Here is a 23,087-nt window from a genome sequence, read left to right on the forward strand (position 1 = left end):
AAGAGGGTCACTGACCCTAGCATCCACAAAACTATTCCTCTGTGAGTCTACAATTTTATTGTTATATTGCTTTGTATTACTTAGCTTTCTATTCAGGTCCTCACTTATTCATATTCTAGTCTCTCATTTAAATCAATGCCTGGTTGCTAGGATAAATGTAACCTTAGCAACCAGATTGCTGCTGAATTTCTGAACTGGAGAGCTGCTACATAAAAAGCTAAATAATTAAAAAACCACAAGTAATAAAAAAATGACGACTAATTGCAGATTGTCTCAGAATATCACTCTCTACGTCATATTAAAAGTTAATCTAAAGATGAACTACCGTATATACTCGAGTATAAGCCGACCCGAGTAGACTTTTTCAGCACATTTTGGATGCTGAAAAACTCGGCTTATACTCGAGTATATACGGTACCCATTTACTGAAACAAAAATAATTGACTCATATTAAGGGACTGATTTATCAACATTTAAATTTAAATTGTTACTGCAATTTGTTTGTTTTGCTCTAAAACTTATGAATTTACGAATTTTAGAGATTTTAAAAGAGCAAAAAATGTTAAAAGCTCAAGTTTTTTATATTCTACTTTTTCGTAAATAACCACACATTTGATTTTGGAAGTTTTCAAATGTTTTCAAACTTTTTTTAAAAAAAATCTAAAATTCACAGAATCAAATTTTGATTGGATGATATGTTTAATAGTGGAGTAAATGCATGACTTGCAGATTTTGGTGCAGGTAGAGTATTTTGTCAAAATAAGGGTATAAGAAATAACTGTTCTCAATTATTTAAACACCCTCATCCCCTTAAAGTAGACATTCTCAACAATTATACATTATAACTTTGTCAGGTCATGATATTAAAATTTTTACTGCAATTTGAGTTTGTTTTGCTCTAAAACTTATGAATTCATGAATTTTAGAGATTTATTAAGAGCAAAAAACTTTAAAAGCTGTTGAATTCTCTGTTTTTTATATTCTACTTTTTCATAAACTTTGAGAAAGGCTGAGGAGTCAGCCGAAACGTCAGTCTGCTGCTATTTTACTAAATAAATTCCATTTAATTTTTAAGGCTTGAGTAGTGCTGATCCCCTTTTCGCGATTGTATGGAGATGTTTATTTATCGTGCACACAGGCAACTTACTGCATCTTATCGAGAGTGCTGGCTCCACGTGGCTTTGTTTATATATATATATATATATATATATATATATGTATGTATATGTTTTGTCATTTTTATATGAACACATTTCTTAAAATTACCATTAAGAACCTGCAATAAGCTTATAAAAGGCTCACATCTTTATGGCCGGCACCCCTTCAAATAATGGACCATCCCAATGACTATTCTACTGCTCAGAGCAACAGTCCAGATTTAGCTCTGCCCCTTCCCTCTGTGAGACGCTTCCTGTGTGAAGAATGAGAGAATCAGAGTAGAGACTATCGTGATAAAGTAGATTCTTTCCCAGGACAGATGAGTGTGAATCTGTTGAATTATAAATGTAGTTACACAGCTATACACAGTTCATTATAGTCTCTATAACTCAAATAACAAGTAATTTGTGTAATACAGGTATGGGACCTGTTATCCAGAATGCTCGGAACCTAGGGTTTTCTGGATAAGGGATCTTTCTAATTTGGATCTTCATACCTTAAATCTACTATAAAATCATGTAAATATTAAGTAAACTTATTAGGCTGGCTTTGCTTTCAACAAGGATTTATTATATCTTAATTTGGATCAAGTACAAGCTATTGTTTTATTATTACAGAGAAAAAGGAAATAATTTTTACAAATTTGTATTATTTGGATAAAATGGAATCTATGGGTGATGGCCTATCCATAATTTGTAGCTTTCTGGATAATGGGTTTCCCGATAACGGATCCCATACCTGTATGTTTTCCTCCTTGCCCCCCCCCCTTTGGACACGCATACTGGTTGCATACAAATCAGTCAATGGATGTTTTTTAATATATATTAATGATTTTTAAATATCGGCTTTTACACAGTTCATCCATAGTACTGATCTATGCATGTTTAGGAAGAATACTGCCAGAACCATTACAGTGGAGAAGTCTTTATTCCTCTTGTCAAATGTATTTTACTTATCCTGTTGATATTAAAAAATATTTGAGTCTCAGCCACAGAGATAGATTGTGTTTTTTCTGTAGCAGCTGGTACTTAACCTACTGTTTACTATATACTTTAGGTTAGTAAATGAGGAGAATGTCAAGTGTCAGAGAAGATTTATAGAAATAGAAAAGTGCTATTGTTTTGTATATAGCTATGTAGCATTGTATTTAAAAAATGGAAAGCAAACTATTTTTTATAAAATAATGAAAAATAATGAAAAAAAACAGTGTGTAGTAATTGAGGTTTTCATAATGAAATATGAGGACAAGGAACTAACATATAATTTAATGTAGTTCCACATTTTCAGTGCAGAACATATTTTAGCAGCAACACCAGTTTTCTCTTTATAGAAAGTCCCTATATATAGCAAGCAATAGGGGAGAACTTTGAGTTATGCTTTTCAATCAAAGTGCGAAAGATCTAATCATGTAAATCTAAGACATCACTAGATTTCCCAGCTGGTGACTGATTGCCTGGTAAGCTCAAATGTCCTTTAAATTCTGCAATGTAAAAATATTACTTTCTGCAGTTTGCTTTCCTAGGGTATTCCATATTTATTGTTCCTTGACAATCACTGGCAAATAAAAGCTGCTTCAGAATTCTGAATGAGTTATTATTGTTAGTTTATTTCCATGCTAATGCAAGAAAAAGTACAAAACAACATTATGTGCCAATTTTTATTCAAAGTGTTCAAATAAGAAGAGGTTAAGTTGATGTACAAACTGAGGCTTTCAGCTCAGTAGCACAGTAATGATACAGTAAATATAAAGATTCAAGAGTATGCTAAGTTATGCCTATACATGTATCTTACTTTGACTGAAGACAAGGCATATGAAATATATGTGTGTTTATATACACACACACAAATTAGAATTATTTGCTTAAAATGGATTCTATGAATGAAGGCAATCCCCTTTTCAGGACTCAGAAAGCTCCAAATTGCAGGAAGGCCATATATACTGCACCACATATACTGTACATAACAAGTCTAAAATAACAGCTTGTAATAATGGAATAAGTAGCTGACACAAATTGGTTCCTAGTGGAATCTTTTCTTAATTTTCAGATGTTGATAATAAGCCATGTTAGCTACCCATAGTGATATCATAATCATAACAATTAAATGAAGCAGATAGAGATCACTGAATAACTGAAACATTAAGAGACTGGTATTAGGGTTTAATATAGAAAAACAAGGAACAATACGCCTATATAAGGTTAAAAAAATTCTATGCACTTCCTTTATTCACATTGATATTTATGTACAGCACTATGCAGAATTAGATAAAATGTTTCAAAAATGTGGGAGAAATCACTTTCTTCTGCACAAATATGTTTTATATGATAAATATTTTGATATGATGCAGCAAACAGTATCTCTTGAAATATTATACAAATTCAGTAGTAGTCTCAATGGTTTAATATTTGTTGTGCTCTGTTTGGCCTTTTCTTGTCCTTTATCTTTGGGACAAATAAAATCATCAAATGAAGCCAGGATGACAAAGAGACAAAGTTAAATCGGGGAGGGTTATTTACTAAAATCTTAATGTATCTAATTTTTTAAATAAAAAATCCACAACCAAACTCCCATCCCCAGTTTTGCATTATTTATTATTAAAAATGCTCGATTTAATCAGTTCAGGTAAAAACTTGATAAAATCATAATTTTTTGGGGGGTTTTCTCAAATCACTCAATATTTTATGGCTTTTTCCAGAAAGGCCTGAATTTTTCGGATATGTGCCCGAAAAACCCGAAATGGTCACATTTTCAGGCTACAGTAAATCCAGAGCAGACATTCAAAATAGAGGGACCTCTGCCATTGACTTACAATATCGGCAACTCTAAGATGGCGGATTTAGGAGTTTTTTTTATTAGTCTCAGAAAATTTTAATTTTAAAAAATAACAAAAACAATTTTGAGTTTTGCCCCAACAAGGAGTTTAGTAAATAACCCCCTTCATGTTGTCTTGCCATGAATATATAGAACATTGCAATTAATGTTCAGTTATAATTGTGACATGCATTTCATTATTTGGCATTAATGGAATATACCAGCCCGTCCAAAGGAATTTATTTGTAAAATCAAAATAGTTTTTATAAGCTAGGCTGTACTAGTATTGGAATAAGAAATGTCCATTACTGTATTTCAAAGTAATTTAAAAAAGACTTTTCATTTATTAATTATACATTTGTACAATGAATTTCAAATGAAATAGAAAAAATTCATAGACTTAGATAAAAATGTGGGGTTCTATATTTACAGCTGCATTTTGAACCTATTGTATAAATATATCCTTATCTGTAATGACACATTTGGCTGCATGGTGACATAAGGAATATCAATACCCATCTATGACAGTAATGCAAACTTCTAACTATTCCAACTTAAGTCACTTCACAGAACTGATAAAACTGATAAAAAGGCCGTATAAGCTCACCTGCCCAGATTGCTTCTTTGAATGTTTTCTTCTGATGGCTTAGAATTCACCCATCACATTTTCCACAAAATGCACACAACAAATGTACTTTTACAGCAGTACTCCAACCTCAAAGCATTGTCCCAACCACAGCCATGGGAATCACAACACACATAAAGGGAAAGCAAAGATACATCACTAGCCCTTAAGAATGTTTTGGTTAGTGCTGTGCAACAAAGGGTAGCAAAACAGATAGCAACCGAAAAGAACATTTAAAAAGGCATATTTTTATTTACATAACTTTACTTATATATACCATACAGCAGTGTACATTGAAAGAGCACTTTAATAGAATAGGCTTTGAACAATAAAAAAATAAACAATATATATATATATAAGTTTAAAAATACTACAGGTATGGGACCTGTTATGCAAAATGCTTGGGAGCTGGGGTTTTCCAGATAACAGATCTTCCCATAATTTGGATCTTCATACGTCTACTAGAAAACCATCCAAACATTAAATAAATAAACCCAATAGTCTGGTTTTGCTTCCCATTAGGATTAATTATATCTTAGTTGGGATCACGTAGTAGGTACTGTTTTATTATTACAGAGAAAAAGGAAATTATTTTTAAAAATGTGGATTATTTGGATAAAATGGAGTCTATGAGAGATCCACCATGTAATGGAACATGCGAGATTAAGGGCGTTATTTATTAAAATCTGATTTTTTTTTAATAAAAAAGCATTACTAAACTCTATCCACGATTTTGCCTTCTTTACTATTAAAATAACTTTTTGGACTTTTCTGCCGAATCACTCTTTTCACTTTTTTCTGATTATTGCCTGAAAACCCTGAATTTTTTTGGATTATTGGGCTGCTAAAATATCTTCAAGATGGGAAAGCTGGGAAAGGGACATGACCTCGAGAGGTCTCGAAAAAAAATTGAGTTTTTTTCCACAAAAAAAATCTACTTTTTTCCCCAAAAAGCCTGACCAGAAAAAATTGAGTGTTAGTAAATAACCCAATAGGCATTAAGTGAGAAGAGAATCGCTTTGCAGAATTTACACTCTAAGAGGGTGGGTAATTTACAGATACAAATAGAAGGTTAAACATGCTGCTAAACATGATGTTGCTAAACATGTGTACAGGGGTTAAGGCATTGCCTCATACAGTATGTGCTGTGTGCCAGTTGTTATGCCAGTGATCCAAGAGAAATCCTTTGGAAGAAACTGGTTGAAAAAAAGAAAAACATCAGATTAACATGTCGGTATATAATTTCCTTGTTAACATGTATAAGCAGAATAAGAATTTAGGTTCAAAATGTCTGTATATGCAAATTTAATTATCTTGTCATTAAACCAACTTGTTTTTAACGAATATTTTGTGAATTACTATATTTTACCCATGGTTTAATAAAGAATGTAAGTAATGTTTATGTGATCCTTTTAAAGAAATTTCACCAACTTATAGGGGCATATATCTTTCTAAGTGTACTATTTCTAGGTGATTCATGACAGAATCTCTAAATTCACTATCATTCACCCTTTTAGCTACTTGCAGCAGAATGTATCAGAAAGTGTGTCAGTCCAAAGCAGTGATGTAATTAGCTATACATCAGACCCTGCAGCAGCAGAGAAGGCCTACTCTATCTTGTCTCCCCTCCCCAGCCCTTCTAATACTTTAGAATGGCGGCAAAGGGAGATCTGATGCAAAGATGCGGGAGGGGGGCCTGGGGAGTAGGGGCCTGGCACAACCAAGTTATGCCACTGGTCCATAGGAAGGATATTATGGAAACCAGTTCAAAATAAAGGCAGTAATAACCCAGAAACAACACAGAGAAGTTCAACTTTTGTTATGCAATACATACTTTCAAGGTTTTTTTTTATGAGAAGCCCTTGTGAGAGCACATGATAACAGTAACAACAGTACTGTACAGATTGGGCAAATATTTTTGCCATGCTAAAACAAACAAAAGGAAAAAAGTCCATCCTTTTAGACTGAAGGAAATGGAATTACACATCTAGCAATGCACATAAATCTTCACCATGAGGGTGATGAGGGTTTCTAATGCTCTGTCAGGTTATGTTCAATTGACAGATTCCCTTAATGTCTTTAAGATGCCTGCTTGAACATGCAAAACATCAGGGACTTTGTACACAGTGAATATGTTTGCATGTGAGTGGATATATATGTATATACAGTATAGTCACATTGGGTATCGGCACTCACCCAATTTTCAGCCAAGTCCCTGGTGCATCTCCCACAAAGTATCACAGCAATTGTAGAAAGTGGAGGCACTCACAGGTCTAAATGTTGATAAATTTACTAAATTCTTTCATATTCCCCCACATCAACGCATTTCAGCCCCTTTAGAACCATCGTCAGGAAGAACCCAGAAGTGATCAGCACATACAAATGCTACAAACCCACCAGTGAATGGAAGTGACTAAGGGGGTTATTAAAACTCAGATCAAATCCGCTTGGGTTTTTTACACTTATTTATTATAACATTTTCCCGAAAATTTGCTTTGCTGGAAAAAAGTCTGATTTTCAAGATCCTTTTGGATTTTTTCCTCCGATTTTCACAAAGTTCACATTTTTTTCTTAATTTTCATACGAAAACTTCAGGTATTGCACGAAACCCAGCGCACAAAATCATTGGGACTTCTCCCATTCACTTATATGCAACCTTGACAGGTCTGAGATGCCGAATTTTCAGATTCTGACTTTTCCAACTGACTTTATTAAATTCTGAAAAATTCGTAATTTTTTAAAAGTCCTATTTTATAAAAAAAAAAAAAAAATCAAGAATTTTTCATGATTTTTGCATTTGGGGTTTAGTAAATAACCCCCTAAGTGTTTTGACAAATTTGCATATTAATGATTTTGCTAGTTATGCAATAAAATAAGTGCATTTCAATAACATTTATCGTGAAATGCATCATAAAATGTATCAAAAGACATATATCAAGCATATATAAAAAAGTGTCTATAAAATTGTGTATCTATCACGTGCAATAAAATTACAGATAATTTATATATATATATATATATATATATATATATATATATTAGCGATATTACATTTCATTGCTTAACTATGTGACAATGCTGTGTGTAAAGGATTCATGTGGAAACCTGTGCTACTGAGATAAGAAAAAAAGATTTGCACTGCTTACCATAAATTTTTCTGACTTTGCCATCCATTAAAACAAAGTTATGGTTCATGGAAGCAGCTGTGTGTGTGTATGTATATATATATATATATATATATATATATATATATATATATATATATATATATATATATATATATATATATATATATATATATATATATATATATATAAATGCTGATGGTATAAAGACTTGAATGCGTCATTAAGGATAGTCATTTAAAAATTTGGGTTTTTTATTTACTAAAATCTGATTATATCTCCTTTTTTTTTTATAAAAACCAAACTCCCATCCACAATTATGCCTTATTCAGATCACGGAAAGACTCAATAAAATCAAGCGAAAACCAGAATCATTTTTTTCCAAATTGTCCAATTTTTTCTGGATTATTGCCCGAAAATCCTGAAGTGCAAGCAGGATAATATTTAATTAAAAATAGACTTCACTGGAATAATTAACAATACGCAAATTCGGCACATTTCCACTACATAGCTAGCCCAATTAAAAAAAAAAAAGAAATCCCCTTGAGGTATAACAGTTTATTAATCATTACAGGTTACAAAGAAATGTCATGATAAAGGGGCTATTTATAAAAAGCCAAATTTTAGAGTTACCCAGGAGCAATAACCAATAACAACCAATAAGATGATTTTAAACATGGGACCAGTAAATGCTCCCTGCTGATTGGTTGCTATGGGTTACTGCCCCATGGCAAACTTTGTGCCCTTTATTACATAACCCCAATGAGTGTAAAACTTCAAACTATGAAGTTAAATTAAAGGGTGGCTAAGGTGATTAAATTCAGTGAAGGAGTTTATTTAAATATTTCAAGAACATTGTCTTTTAAATGTCACTGCACACTAAATTTTGAAATGTTCCTCCTTATTGACTCATTCAAGTCTTTACACCGTCAGCATTTATGTATATATAAATATATTGTATATATACATACATATACACATATATACACACACCAGAGGGGACCGAAACGTAACGTTGGCTGTATATGCACTTTAAAAATATAGACGTTTGATTTGTTTCACCAAAACTCCCAGTGTTGCTGGTCTTTTTGAATGCTACACACATGATTTTGCCGTGCACCTGGGTACTCAACAGTTGAAGCGGTGTGCCACCCTACGCATAAATATACACACACAGTTTTGCCCACTGCCAGATATGATTTGGGGCTAGTGCTTGCATGCCTTAATAAAGTAAACAAAGTTAAAAACAGATTCTCAGAGGAAACAAGATCAGGGCCTTAGCTTGACCATTTCAGTTTTTTTTGTCCTTGAACCACTTCAATACAACTTTCACCTTGTGTTTGGGATCCGTGTCCTACTTAAAGGAGCCAACCTTAAGTTAGTTGCAAAAGAATATAGGTGGAAAGTATCTCATCCACAGGAATGATATTAGGAAAACTAGTCCATAGGAAAGATAGCAATGAGCGGTAAAAAAAAATGCAGAGAATTAAAATGATAAAAGACCACTTAAACTTGAACATCTAGGGGGTTATTTATCAAAGTCTGTATTTATCTCAATATTTTCTGCTACCAACTCCAATCAAATCCACTCTGGTTTTTTATGCTTATTTACTATTGCATTTTCCTGGAAATTGCTTTGCGGTAAAATATCAGATGCTCATGGTTTTTTGGATTTTTTTCAACCAATTTACAAAAATTTTTTTAAATTTTCATCAGAAAACTCAAAAAATCATTGGAACTCCTCCCATTGACTTATATGCAACCTCGACAGGTCTGAGATGCAGAATTTTCAGATTCTGGCTTTTCCATCCTCGAAGTTTAATAAATTCCAAAAAAAATTAGATTTTTTTTTAAAAATTAGATTTTATTTTAGAAAAATCATGATTTTTTGGTGATTTTTGCATTTAGAGTTTAGTAAATAACCCTCCCTAGAATACAATAAATACTCAAAGTGTTCTCTAGAAGAGAGAGGGGACTTTTTAGTGTGCTTTTTAGGAGTATATTTATCAAAGAGTGAAGTTAGAGATCGCCACAGTCCTTTAGAGTGAAATGCCACCACTCTCCATTCATTTCTATGGGATTTTGAAAGGCGTATTTATCAAAGGAGGAACTTTCACTTTCACCTTTTGATAAATGCTCTTTTAACAATCCCATAGAAATGAATGGAGAGTGGCGGAATTTCACTCTAGAGGACTGTGGCGATCTCTAACTTCACTCTTGATAAATATACTCCCAAAGGTTTTTTTTACTAAAATCCAAATTTATCTCATAAAATTAATAAAAAAACTTGACCAAACTCCCATGCCTAATTTTAGCTTATTTATCAATAAAAAAACTCAATTCAATCAGATCATGAAAAACCTTGATAAAATCAAGCGAAACCCCACATTTTCCAATCTTTTTTCCTGAATCACATGCTTTTTTACGAGTACTTTTGCAAAAACCCTGAAAAGGTCGGAGTTTCAGGCTAAACCCAGCACAGACCATGATAATTTTAAAAATGGGATAGGTGCCTCTCCTATTGACTTATTCAGGACATCAACAGGTCTGAGATGGTGGATATTCGGATTTGGAATTTTTGCAGCATCAGGGTTTATTAACTTTCATAAACTAACGATAACGTCATTTGTAGAGATTATAGATGTTTCAGTAAGCACATGTCAGACCAACAAATGATTTTTTCAATATCCAAGAAGTTTGTATCCTGTTTTTCAGTGACAAGTACACTTGAATTTTAATTTAAAATAAGGGATTTCAAGCCAACTCGTGCATTATTCGTTGAAATGCTGCCACAGCAAATACTTTACAGACCAGTTCCCATTCACAATATGGCTTTGCTTCAGTTCTGCCAGATAAAGGCAGTCTTGGGAGATACTGTATTGCCTGAGATAAGAGGTTTGCCAAAATTGCTACAGAATTTAATTTAACTAAAAAAAAAATTACCCCCCCCCCCCCCCCGGTTAGAAGGAGGTGCGGCAGATGTTTCTTTTCTATCATTTTAAAATTGCTATTCATGTATTCACTGCATTTTTAGATATTTACTTTTATACAGTATTTATAGCTGAAATATTGAACAGTCTGGGAGTTCTTCATGGGGAAAGAGTTGCTGCGGTGTAAGTGATGGGAATTCATGACAGACAATTAGTAAACGGTGCCTGCAAGAAAGGATCTTTTCAAACTTTATTCAACTTTCAAATAATGTAAGGTTTAGCATTTTATAGGTTCACATGATGTAGATGAGTAGCTACAAACTTTCACAATATAAGAGAATTGTGAATTTTTGAATACTGATGGAAGTCAGACCTCTGCTTGAATCAGAAGGATAAAAAACTTATAGTAAACAAAGGGATAGTGGTGTGGTTTGTGTTTTTTAATTAGCTACAAACGTTATATGCTGTATCAAGAATAAACAAAGCAGTTTTGCAAGTTTTTAAAATATATTTAGGATAACGATATGGTGTTCTAACTGCTGCCTTTGAATTTTACATTTTTATTTCTACTAAATTAAATGCAATAAGGACTATGCACAGCTAAAGGTAAAATAGGGAAAGCAGTGGATTACAATTAAATATGTAATATGTAAATTAAATAAACTGAATCCAAAAAAGTAATTGATTTTGTTTTCCATAATTTCCAAGGTTATGTAGGAATCATCTTTTATAGCTTTATTTGATGCAGTTACAATGTATAGAATGTGTGTTAATTATTTTGTTTCCTTCTTTTTTTCAGTTTCTCCAAAGATCTATGACATCTCTTCTGACATGACTATTAATGAAGGAACAAATGTGTCATTAACATGTCTGGCCACTGGAAAACCAGAACCTTCAATATCATGGAGACACATTTCTCCTTCAGGTGAGAAGAGCTGTAAATGTAATATCGAATATGGTGCAGAATATATTTTATTATTTTTACAAACAATTTCATATTTAGGGTGTGATGCATATGTACAGATAAGAATTGCCCCATTCTTGTATCCTATTGCTAATTCAAAGAGCACTTCTGCTTAAAGGAATTGTTCAGTGTAAAAATAAAAACTGGGTAAATAGATAGGCTGTGCAAAATAAAAAATGTTTCTAATATATTTAGTTAGGAAAAAATGTAATCTATAAAGGCTGCAGTGACTGGATGTGTTACATAATATTCAGAACACTACTTCCTGCTTTTCAGCTCTCTTTTCACCATTCTTTATTCTGGGTTTTCTGGGTAAATTTTTTAGGATCCCATAAGACACCCCAGTTCCCCAACAGTTGCACATTCCTTCTTGGTTCCTTCAGAATCTTCTATGTATTTTATTGCTCCTAGCCAATTTGGCGTTTCCTGGTACAGCAAGTAAAATCGCCATTGGCCATAAATTGTAGAATTAACAGGCAAGGAGCAGTAAGATTATTAGATATCATTAAAGTATGCAAGTTGCATTACTTTCATCTTTGAATGCAAGTGCTAATAGCTACCAAAGGAAGTTTTGTGTTCCTTACATTAAACAGATACAGTAATTGTTTTTAAAAGTAAAAAAGAAAAAAAAGAACAAAAATATGTTTGTTATAGGGTTTATTTTGTCCTACAATAAGTCATTTAATTTTTCAGAACTAGAAAGCTAAACTAATATATTCATATTCTGAACAGCAAAAGAGCATACTCAAGATACACTGGCTTCCTTGTTGTGTAAATTTCTCATTTTCATATCTCTAGATGTGGAAAAGGTAACAGATTGTCAGAGTTAAATGCCAAGAGACACCTCCATGCTATTCTGTTTCATCAATTTTTCACACACAAAGCAGTGCAAGCATTTATTGTGTTTCAAATTAATACTTACATCTTTAAATTCCTGAAATCTTCAGGATAGCCTCCTGGCTAACCCAACCAATTTTGTTTAATTAAGAAATTAGAATGTACTTTCCTAGCCAAAAGCACTGTTGAACCACACTTGAAAAAAATAAAAGTATTCTGAAAACCAAAACTAAGAAGCCTTAACACTTTTAGGGGCACATTTATCAAGGGTTGAATTTCGAAGTTAAAAAACTTCGAAATTCGACCATCGACTTGGCCAAATTCGATAGTTGAACTTTTCTTTTTGATTTTTTTTGTCCATTTTGGGTCAAATTAAAATAGTTCGATCGATCGTAGAAATCGTTCGAATCGATTTTCAAAAAAAATAATTCGGCTTTTTAAAACTTAGCCAAATTTTGGCTATAGGTTCTGGGAGGTCCCCATAGGCTAACATAGCAATTCGGCAGGTTTAAGGTGAATTGTCAAAGTCGACGTTTTTTATGATGATAGACTAACCGGCCTATAGTTTTGAGTCTAAGAATGAGATCCCTTTTTGAATAGCGGCACCACATTAGCAATTCACCAGTCTCTCGGCAACAAGACCTCAATGAATCCTGAAAAATTAAGTACTCTGGGATAAATATCATCTGGACCGTTGTTTATCTTAACATGTTCTAGTCTCTTTTGAACCATGCATTAGTGATGGGCGAATTTATTCGCCAGGCGCGAATTCGCGGCGAATTTGCGCGATTCGCCGCCAGCGAATAAATTTGCGAAACTCCCGCGAAAATTCGGCGTCAAAAACGGGCGCTGGCGTAAAAAACCGGGCGCCGGCGCCGGAAAAACGGGCGCCGGCGTCAAAAACGAGACGCCGGCGCCGTTTCGCGAATTTTTCGCCGTTTCGCGAAATTCGCGAATCACTACCATGCATTATTAGTTGCATTACTAGAATTGGGACTATTAAGAAGGAACCTTTGTTAATTGGTTCCTTATTTGTATTGACAGACGTAAAAAAAAAACTGTTCAGAATCTCTGCTTTTTTTCTGTTCTAATCAAGGTCCCACCCCTTCCTACTTTATAATTTACTATTTACATATTTAAAAAATTATTTTGGATTCTTTATACTGCTTGCTGCAATACGCTTTTCCATACTGATTTTAGCTTGCCTGATATTGACAACAGTGTAGATCGCTGTAGAGCTTTAAGGCATGCACAGCTTCTCATAGCAAAAAAACTCTGTGACATAAAGAGACAGAATTCACTGCCTCCAACGCCTTTTGACAAATAGTCACCTATCTGCCTTCTATATAGAATGAGAAAACTGGATCCCAGTGTGACCTCCACTTCCAGTAGTCACACCAAGGGTGCAAATGGCAAAGCTAATGAATACCAGAAACAAACACATAAGGCCACTGCAGGAGGTACAGAAGTGGACTTCAGTATATCTAGATTTGCCAATTATGTTGAAGTGTCAGAACACTGATTTCCATAAAGCTCAGGGCATTTATATAACTGTAATGATGTACATGCATTTGTGGAAGTTTAGAGAAAAAGTAAAGATAAACCAGAATAAAAAGGTGCAAATAAACATAATACATTGCAATCAAAACAGCTTTTTCAAGATATTCACATTCTTTAATAAAATAAATCACCATAGTAAAGCATAGAGGGACTCACCATGTAGAGAGGAATAATTTATCAAAAAGGGGCAGGTTGCAAAGTACAAGAACAATAGCATTGTTCTAGCAACAAAGAGCAAAGTTTACATTCAGTAAACTTTCAGTTACAATAAACAGTTGTAACAGCTCATACATTTAGTGCTGAATATTTAATACTAAAGCAAAGCTTCAAGGTAAACCTCACCACTACAGCCAAATAAATCTTTAGTCTGCATGAGTCTTAAAAAGTCAATTCAACTAGCAATTTCAAAGATGATAGCAGTTCTCACTTTAACAATTTATCTGCATCATTTTTAATGTTTTGTTGTTGCGGGATACTGTTATTATGTCATCATAACATGTAAACATATTTCTAATATTGTTTCATCTAGATTAGATAAAGCACCTAGCATTGCAATTTTTTACACGACTGAAACAATAAATGCTTCATTATATGAAATGCACATATTTAATTTTACTCAGGCTTAGTGTTTAACCCTACTATCTAATCTTTGGATTTTAAGGCAATGGAAGAGAAAGCAGCTTGTCTAAGGTCACAAAGAGCTGACTCAAAAATCAGACGTTTCTTCCCTGTTTAAGAGCTTAGTGTCCTAGCAACTGAGCCTCTCTTTCTTTCTTTCTTTCTTTCTTTCTTTCTTTCTTTCTTTCTTTCTTTCTTTCTTTCTTTCTTTCTTTCTTTCTTTTTCTCTTTCTTTCTTTCTTTCTTTCTTTCTTTCTTTCTTTCTTTCTTTCTTTCTTTCTTTCTTTCTTTCTTTCTTTCTCTCTCTCTCTCTCTCTCTCTCTCTCTTTCTCTCTCTCTCTCTCTCTCTTTCTCTCTCTCTCTCTCTCTCTCTCTCTCTCTTTCTCTCTTTCTCTCTATCTCTCTCTCATTCTCCCTGTCGTGTTCCTCTATCACCCATCCTTTCATTGTTATCTATGTTTTCCCCTTACAATTATTTGACATAAAATGCAGTATTACCTGATAATGAAGTATTACTACCCAACTCATATGCAGCTTGTACAGAAGTTCCGTTTTGCAAAGACTGGTGTAAATTGTGTCTTTAGTATAGATATACTTTATACAGCACAGCTTGCAGTTGTGAATCTGTAAATCCAATTACAATTTTCAGTGCCCCTCTCCCTATCACCATATATAGCAGTGCAATTTGCCTCCCTCCTTTCATTTACTTCTATAGCAACACATGTAAAAATGTATTATTATACTGTTATTTGCTAACCCGGTGCAATTTATAAAAACACTTCTCTGTTATCTCTATATCTGTTAGATAAACAAAACAAACACATGGATGTATGGAAATGGTGCAAGAAGTGAAGATAACCATATAGAGTGCATCATTTAACAACTCTCAGTGATTGCATTATATATTCCAAAACTGGATTTTATTTTATATGCTGAAAAAATAGAATTTATGGAAAGGTTTAGCTCAGCAGATTTGGAACAGTATAACAAATATTATTTCTGAGAACTGCAATCTAAATGTCGTTTTATTTCCAATATTTTAGCCAGCAAGTTTTGCTACACGTTCCAGCTTTCAAAAGCTTTTATAAATACAATGCAGCAAGATTTTTTTTTAAGCAGAGCTTTGGAATGGGCACTTGCATCTTTGTCTTGCTCCTTCATATGGCTCTGCATGGCTCTGCATTTATCATAGACTTTACATTAAACTTGGGTAATGTAGAACAACTAATTAGGGAAAAAATGACATCAGCTTTCCTTGATTCTTCATACACTTTGTGCTCTGTAAGTGCTTTATTAAACGGTGACAGCTAATTAGTGTATGATCGCTGCATTGGCTATTTAAAATTAAATATTTTCCAGTCACTACAATCACTTAAAATAAATTAGGAATGTTTCTGTCCCAGTTTTATACTTGGGCTCTGAACCTTCAATAACCTTTCTCCAATAAGGAATACTCTAGAGTTTTATTTTTTGTTTCTCTTTATTCAAGAGCATTCAGTGCTATCCCCACTGTCGCAAGGCATCAGCAAACCTCCAAAGATATATTGCACTAATGAATCATCACACCCATACTGTTCTGGCTGCATATTAGTGTAATACATCTTTACATAATCCAAATAATGTTCCCATCCAAAAAACAATGATCCTGGACAATATTCAGTCCCATTATAGAACAAAATGGATCATTAGACAAGATCACAATTGCCCCTTAAAACGTTGGTGTACATATATATAATTGTTTCATTATGGTAAAAATATCAGCAACGGTAATATCTACAAAAGTTTGGGAACCAATCTTAATTCATTGGCTGAGCTTTCAAAGTAGCAACTTCCTTTTAATATATAACGTGCCTTATGGAAACAGTAGTAACAGAAAATATGCCATATGCATCTTAACAAAATTAGACAGGTGCATAAATTTGGGCACCCCAACAGAGATATTACATCAATACTTAGTTGAACCTCCTTTTGCAAATGTAACAGCCTCTAGATGCCTCCTAAAGCCTTTGGGCTGAATTCATCTGTCCCTCGACATTGACAAGGGCCCCAGTCCCTGAACTAGTCACACAGCCCCACAGCATGATGGAACCTCCACCAAATTTGACAGTAGGTAGCAGGTGTTTTTCTTGGAATGCAGTGTTCTTCTTCCACCATGCAAAGCGCTTTTTGTTATGACCAAATAGCTCAAATATTGTCTTATCAGTCCAAAGCACTTTGTTCCAAAATGACTGTGGCTTGTCTAAATGAGCTTTTGCATACAACAAGCGACTGTTTGCGGTGTGAGTGCAGATAGGGCTTCTTTCTCATCACCCTGCCATACAGATGTTCTTTGTGCAAATGGTGCTGAATTGTAGAATGATGTACAGATACACTATCTGCAGTAAGATGTTCTTGAAGGTCTTTGGAAGTGACCTTTGGGTTGTCTGTAACAATCCTCCACATATGCCACTCCTGTATTTTTCTTGGCATGCCAGACCTGGGTTTTACAGCAACTGTGGCCTTCCATTTCATATGACTATGTCCCTTGAGAAAATAAAGCAAATAAAATGTATGCCAACCCTGTTATTATATAATTACATACATGGGGGGGGGTTCTTTATCAAAATACGAATTTTTCTGATATTTTATTTAAAAAAAAAAGTCTGACCAAACTAGAATCCATGATTTGACCTTATTTATTATTTAAAAGCTTGATTTAATCAGATTGGGGAAAAACTCATAAAAACCCAATTCGCACAATTTTTTCAGAGGTTTTTTCCAGAATCAAATGATTTTTTCAGGCTCTTTCACAAAAAGTTAGAATTTTTTGGATTTTTGCCGAAAAGCTTGAAATAGTCAGATCTTCAGGCTGATTCCAGCGCAGCCCACAAAACTTCCAAATAGGATAGGAACCTCTCCCATTGATTTATATACATCTTTGGCAGGTCTGAGATGGTGGATTTTTGGATTCAGACTTTGTGCATCCTTGGGGTATAATAAATATCAAAAAATTTGAGGGTTTTTTCCACTAAAAATTCAGATTTTATAGTAAGAAAACTCATTTTTTACTTCATTACTACATTCAGCTTTAATAAATAACATGGCATTAAGTTTTTTTTTATTCCAATCATAATTATAAAAAAGTTACAAAATACTAAAACAAGGTAAAATGAAACGTTATATACTCATGCAGCATGTTGTTTATCCACTTATAATACAAATATAAACATTTTTAAAAATAAGAGCTGCTTGTATTTATATTTACTCACTGTATACTGTACGTATCTGCTATGGTGCATTGAAATGTTGGTACAGTTCTGGCAATGCTGTAGGCTGGGTCAACTTCAGTCATTCTGCCACCTGAGGCAAAATAGAACAGCTGCCCCTGTGCTTCTCTGTGTATCATTTGCATAACACTGTAACACTGTTTTTTTCTCCCAGTAGCTAGACCTTGCGCTTACTCTGGTCCTGTGTTTTCATTTGCATTATTTGTTTTATTTTCGTGGCTATTTAGCTGGAATTAGCTCAAGGTAGGGCTTTCAACAATTTTGACAAAACACTTCTCCTTCACCCCATTGTAAACCCAGGGGGAAAGTGGTTCATCAAACTACTTATCAAAGAAGTATTTTGACCAATAGAAAGTACCTCACCATTCCCTAAATCTACTAAAAAACATTTAAACATTATGGGGCTGATTTATCAAGGGTCAAATTTCAAGGTGATGGGAGTTTTTTTTAAACACGATCAACTCGAACTTTCATGAAAAAAGACCAATCGAAATTTATTTTAAAAATCAATGTTTTTAGCTTTGGGTGAATAGGCTGTATTTGAATCATTTGAAACAAAGTTTTACCTCATTTGATTGAATTCGAATTGAAGTATTTGCCCCAAAAAACTTTGATTTTTCAAAGTCCACCAAATGACTCCAATTATGTTCTAGGAGTAACTCATATTCAGGTTAAAATTGTTAAATTTCTTATATATCTTTATATATGTTTGTTCAGTTTATACAAAATCAGATCAATCCTTGCACTACCTAGTCTGGTTAGATTTTTTAGAGGAGTTGTTCACCATTGAGTTGACTTTAAGGGGCATATTTATCAAGGGTCAAATTTCAAATTGAAAAAACTTCGAAATTCGAATTGAAAAAATTTCGAAATTCAAAATCAAAAAGACCAACTGAAATTAAGTCAAGGGTTTTTTGGGTCGAATAGGTCTGTTTTCGATCGAATAGGTCTGTATTTGGCTGAATTCGAATTGTATGAATAGAAGGAATAACGCATTCAATTGAATTCGATTCAAAGTTTTTCCCCAAAAAAAGTTGATTTTTTAAAGTCCACTGATTGACTCCAAATAAGTTCTAGGAGGTCCCCCATAGGCTAAAACAGCAATTCGGCAGGTTTTAGATGGCGAAAAGTAGAAGTCAAATTTTTAAAGAGACAGTACAGCTAAAGTACAGCTAAATTTTGATATTCAAATTTTTGAATTTTGTTCAAATTTTAATTCGAAAATTCTCCTCGTCATTTGATAAATCTGCCCCTTAATATGATGTAGAGGGTGATATTCTGAGACAATTTGCATTTGGTGTACTTTTTTTATTTGTCGTATGTCGTCTTTTTATTCCGCAGCTCTCCAGTTTGCAATTTCAGTAATCTGGTTGCTAAGGTCCAGAGTCAGAAGAAAAAGTATAAAAAAAACTATAAAAAGTAAATAATGAAGAACAATTGAAAAGTTGCTTATAACATACTAAAAGTTAACTTAAAGCTAACTAAAGAAGCAGGGCAGAAATATTGTACATTATGTTTTGGACTTCGATACCAGCTCGAGGCAACTTCAGCAGTAACATTATGTGCCTCTGAAGATGCCCCAGTAGCTCTGTCCTGTAGTATCAGCTTATATGACAACCTAATTTTGTGCTCGACCTCTAAGCTTATAAAGAAGTCCATCCAGCAAACTGGGAAGCAAGCAGTCCAGGCTGTTCAACATTGAACCTTATCTTGACATGAGATATTTTTCTGAAATCAGGAAAGCTTTTAACAAATGGCACATTCATCAAGCCTGATACTGGTGTCAGTTTGTTAGAATGTATTTGACTGTTTTACTTAGTACAATATTATTTTGTTCTGTGGAGTAAAAGTGCTCAACACAGCTCATCAGCAGCTCTGAACACTATAACCTGTCCAAATCCTTGCTCCCAAATACATAGTAAGAAAGGATTTGGAAAAATATTTTTTCACTATAACTTTTTGTTCCAGTGCAGAAAATATATTGAAAAGAAATGGTTAAATTAATTGTTTAAATGCAATGTACTATATTTCTACATTTTTGTTGAAGCAGCAGAACTAAATGAATAGCTTTGATAGTATTTGTCTTTTTTCATAAAAATATGCAATGCTGAATTTAATATGACATTTTTGGGGTTATGTAATAAGTACAAATTTGCTACAGGTCTTGATATCTATAGCAATCTATGAGCAGGAAACATTTACTTGTTTAAAAGAAAACATCACAATGGCTGATATGGGTGACTCCTCCTGGACATTTTTTGGGCCTTTAATTGTGATGGTCGAACCTGACCCGTTTCGTCCAAAAATTCATGAAACGGCAAAAATTCTCTAAAATGCGATGCAGCACGTCAAATTTTTTTTGTTGCACGACAATTTATTTCATCCATTAGGGTCTTTGTGCATCATTTTTGTGGCGAAACTCAGCAAAAATTTTCACTCATTACTTTTTTCATTAGGGCCACGGGTTATACAATTTTTTATAGTATATGGTGCTGTTTTTAGTGAGCCTGTCATACAATGAGGTCAGCAAGGATTACAAAAGGTATCTAATAAATGTATTACTATTTCAGTTGAGTATTGCAAGTCTTATACAAAGAATATCAGCAACTACAGCAAAACAGAATCAACCGACATTTCATTTTGCCCACACCAAACCAAATAAATCAACAAAAAAATGTTCTTATCTCTACCACCCCCCACGCTATTTATATTTAATGATTCTGCTATCTAAGACCGTAAATGCTCATACAGCAAATTCAGAAATAAATTTGCACTTTTTGATGTGATGGCAGTTCTTTTACCCCAGTCAGTATCTAAGTAATTAAAATCTGTTATGATATAGGTAGATATAGATTTACTCCATTGTGTATCCTTGCAGTCTCTAATATTAGCTGAGTCGTTTCCTCTTCATTCATGTGAGGCATTGTGTAAAAACCCTACAATTTGATATGCTTACATATAATAACAGATAGACCTTTTAAATAACCACACATAAGCAGTAAAAAGGGAAAACGTAAAAAAACGACACACACACACATACAGTATTATATTTTAGAAATTGCCATACTAACAGTAAAAGCTATGGCAAACACAAGAATAAAACAAACCCAATGTCTTACGAACTCCACCTTGCTTCCAGGCATCTGGCATTCCCCCACAACAAGTACACATTCATTATAAAGAGGTGGCCTTTAATTCTTTTAGAGCTTGAAACTGAAGAATCTGTCTTATTCTCTAAAATTTTCAAACCAACTTGCCTAAATTCATTTTTATAGCCTTAGAAACTAAATGCATTATATATCTGTTCGTGTTGCTGTGCAAATTTAGACAGGACAGTAGTGTGAAATCATGGTGGATTTTCACTCTGCACTGCGCTTAGTAAATAACACCTAGGGACAGATTTATCAAGGGTCGAAGTGAATTCGAGGGAATTTTTGAAGTAAAAAAATCTGAAATTCAAAGTAATTTTTTGGATACTTTGACCATCTAATAGGATACTACAACTTTGAATTTACTTTGAATTCGATTGGAAGTAAAACAGTTTGAATATTGGATAATCGACGTACTGTCTCTTTAAAAAAACTTCGACTTCAATAGTTCGCCACATTAAACCTGCCGAAGTGCTATGTTAGCCTATGGGGACATTCTAATGCATTTTTCGAAGTTTTTTGTAGTCTAAGTAAAATCGTTCAATCGTACGCGGAAATCGTTCGAAAACGTTCAAATTCGGTAAAAAAAACCTTCAAAGTATAGCCATTCGATGGTTGAATTTAAAAGTATATTTCACTTCGAAATTCGACTTTTGATAAATCTGCCCCCTAATTATTTTTCTTACATTACAAATATTTTGAAACTCTGTTATACAGGCCTGCCATCAGAGAGGGACAGAGGAACATTTGTCCATGGCCCGGTGGGTTTTTGAGTGAACCCAAGCATGCTGCACTTACGTACTTGGATTAGCCAGGCCCCCTGCTGTCAGTGAGCTGCATATTTAAGAAGGGAGGGCAGGAGGTCAGGTGCCTGCATGTTCTGCATGCTGCTCTTAATTTTGGATGGCAGAGTGTCAGGGAGCCGGGAGCTCCCCCCAGGGAGGTAGTCAGGATCAAGGAGGAAGCCCTCTTGAGGGATCAATGTCTCGGTGTCCAAAGGGTAAATCAAACGGATAATCAAAGTTCAGGCAAGAGTTCAAGGGCAGGCAGATAAGAAGCAAGATCCAAAGTCCAGGCAAAAGGTCAGGATAACAAACAGGAACAAGATTCAGTATAATAAACTGCTCACCGGGAACCAAGGATAAACACAAGAAATGTATCCTATACTTGGGCGCCATACTGGTGTCCTGGGCGCCCTTAAATACACAAATATTGGTGCCATAGTGACGTCACTGATGTTGGCATTTTTGGATGCGCTGGCATTCCTGTGCCGCTACCCACGTGGCGGCCATGGGCGCCGCCATTTTGGGAGCGATGCCGGCGGAGGAGGACACGCCGCCCGGAGCTCCTGGGACTGCTCCGGGCGGCGATCTTGACACAGAGCAGCAGTGTGCAGGGTTGTTTCATGCATCTGCTGCTAACCTCGGTCAGAAACAACCCTGCAAGTTGCTTTCCTCAATCAACTTAAAAATATTACAATGTATATTTCTGTCACCGAACAAAACAGACATTATAGAAGTATGGGGTCTGTTATCCAGAAACCCCTTAAAATATAGAAGTAGGGATGAGCAAAATATTTCGCCTTGCCTCGAAAAAATGACCATTGACAATGAATTGTAAAAAAAAATGTTGCACAGTTAGAAAATGTGTTGTGTGGTTTGAAACCCATTGACAATTCGTTTACCAACTTTTTTGCCATTCCGCTAATTTTTGGTGAAGCGAAATCGGTCAGATTCGACCTGTTAAAAAGCTCTGAAATATAGTGTTGTCATTTTTCTACAGTCTAATTTAAAACAAGTATTTCTGCATTTTTAAGAAATTATGATAAGTAATCTAAGTAAGCTAGTATAGATCTATATTGCTGGAAAACCAGTATATATTTTTTAAATTTCATTTATTCATTTTTCTAGTAGCTTTAAGGCATGGTGCTAAAAAAATAACCCATATCCGAAAAAACACAGGTCGCAAGCATTCTGGGTAATTTCTTTTAATCAGAGTTATTAAAAAAGGCTGTAGCTGGTTTTGTTTTAAACATTTCCTTATG

General features: G+C 34.2%; 1 protein-coding gene across 4 annotated transcripts in view; it reads left to right on the forward strand.

The window, feature by feature from the left end:
• negr1.L (neuronal growth regulator 1 L homeolog) overlaps window positions 1–23,087 on the forward strand; it is a 292,225-nt gene that overhangs the window by 138,077 nt on the left and 131,061 nt on the right. For all 4 annotated transcript variants that reach the window (XM_018258196.2, XM_018258197.2, XM_041590351.1 and 1 more), the window contains exon 3: window positions 11,449–11,574. In XM_018258196.2, coding sequence (XP_018113685.1) covers window positions 11,449–11,574 — 126 coding nt within the window. The remainder of the gene's footprint in view (window positions 1–11,448; window positions 11,575–23,087) is intronic.

This window comes from Xenopus laevis, chromosome 4L (genome assembly GCF_017654675.1).
Source record: "Xenopus laevis strain J_2021 chromosome 4L, Xenopus_laevis_v10.1, whole genome shotgun sequence".
Taxonomy (NCBI): Eukaryota; Metazoa; Chordata; class Amphibia; order Anura; family Pipidae; genus Xenopus; species Xenopus laevis.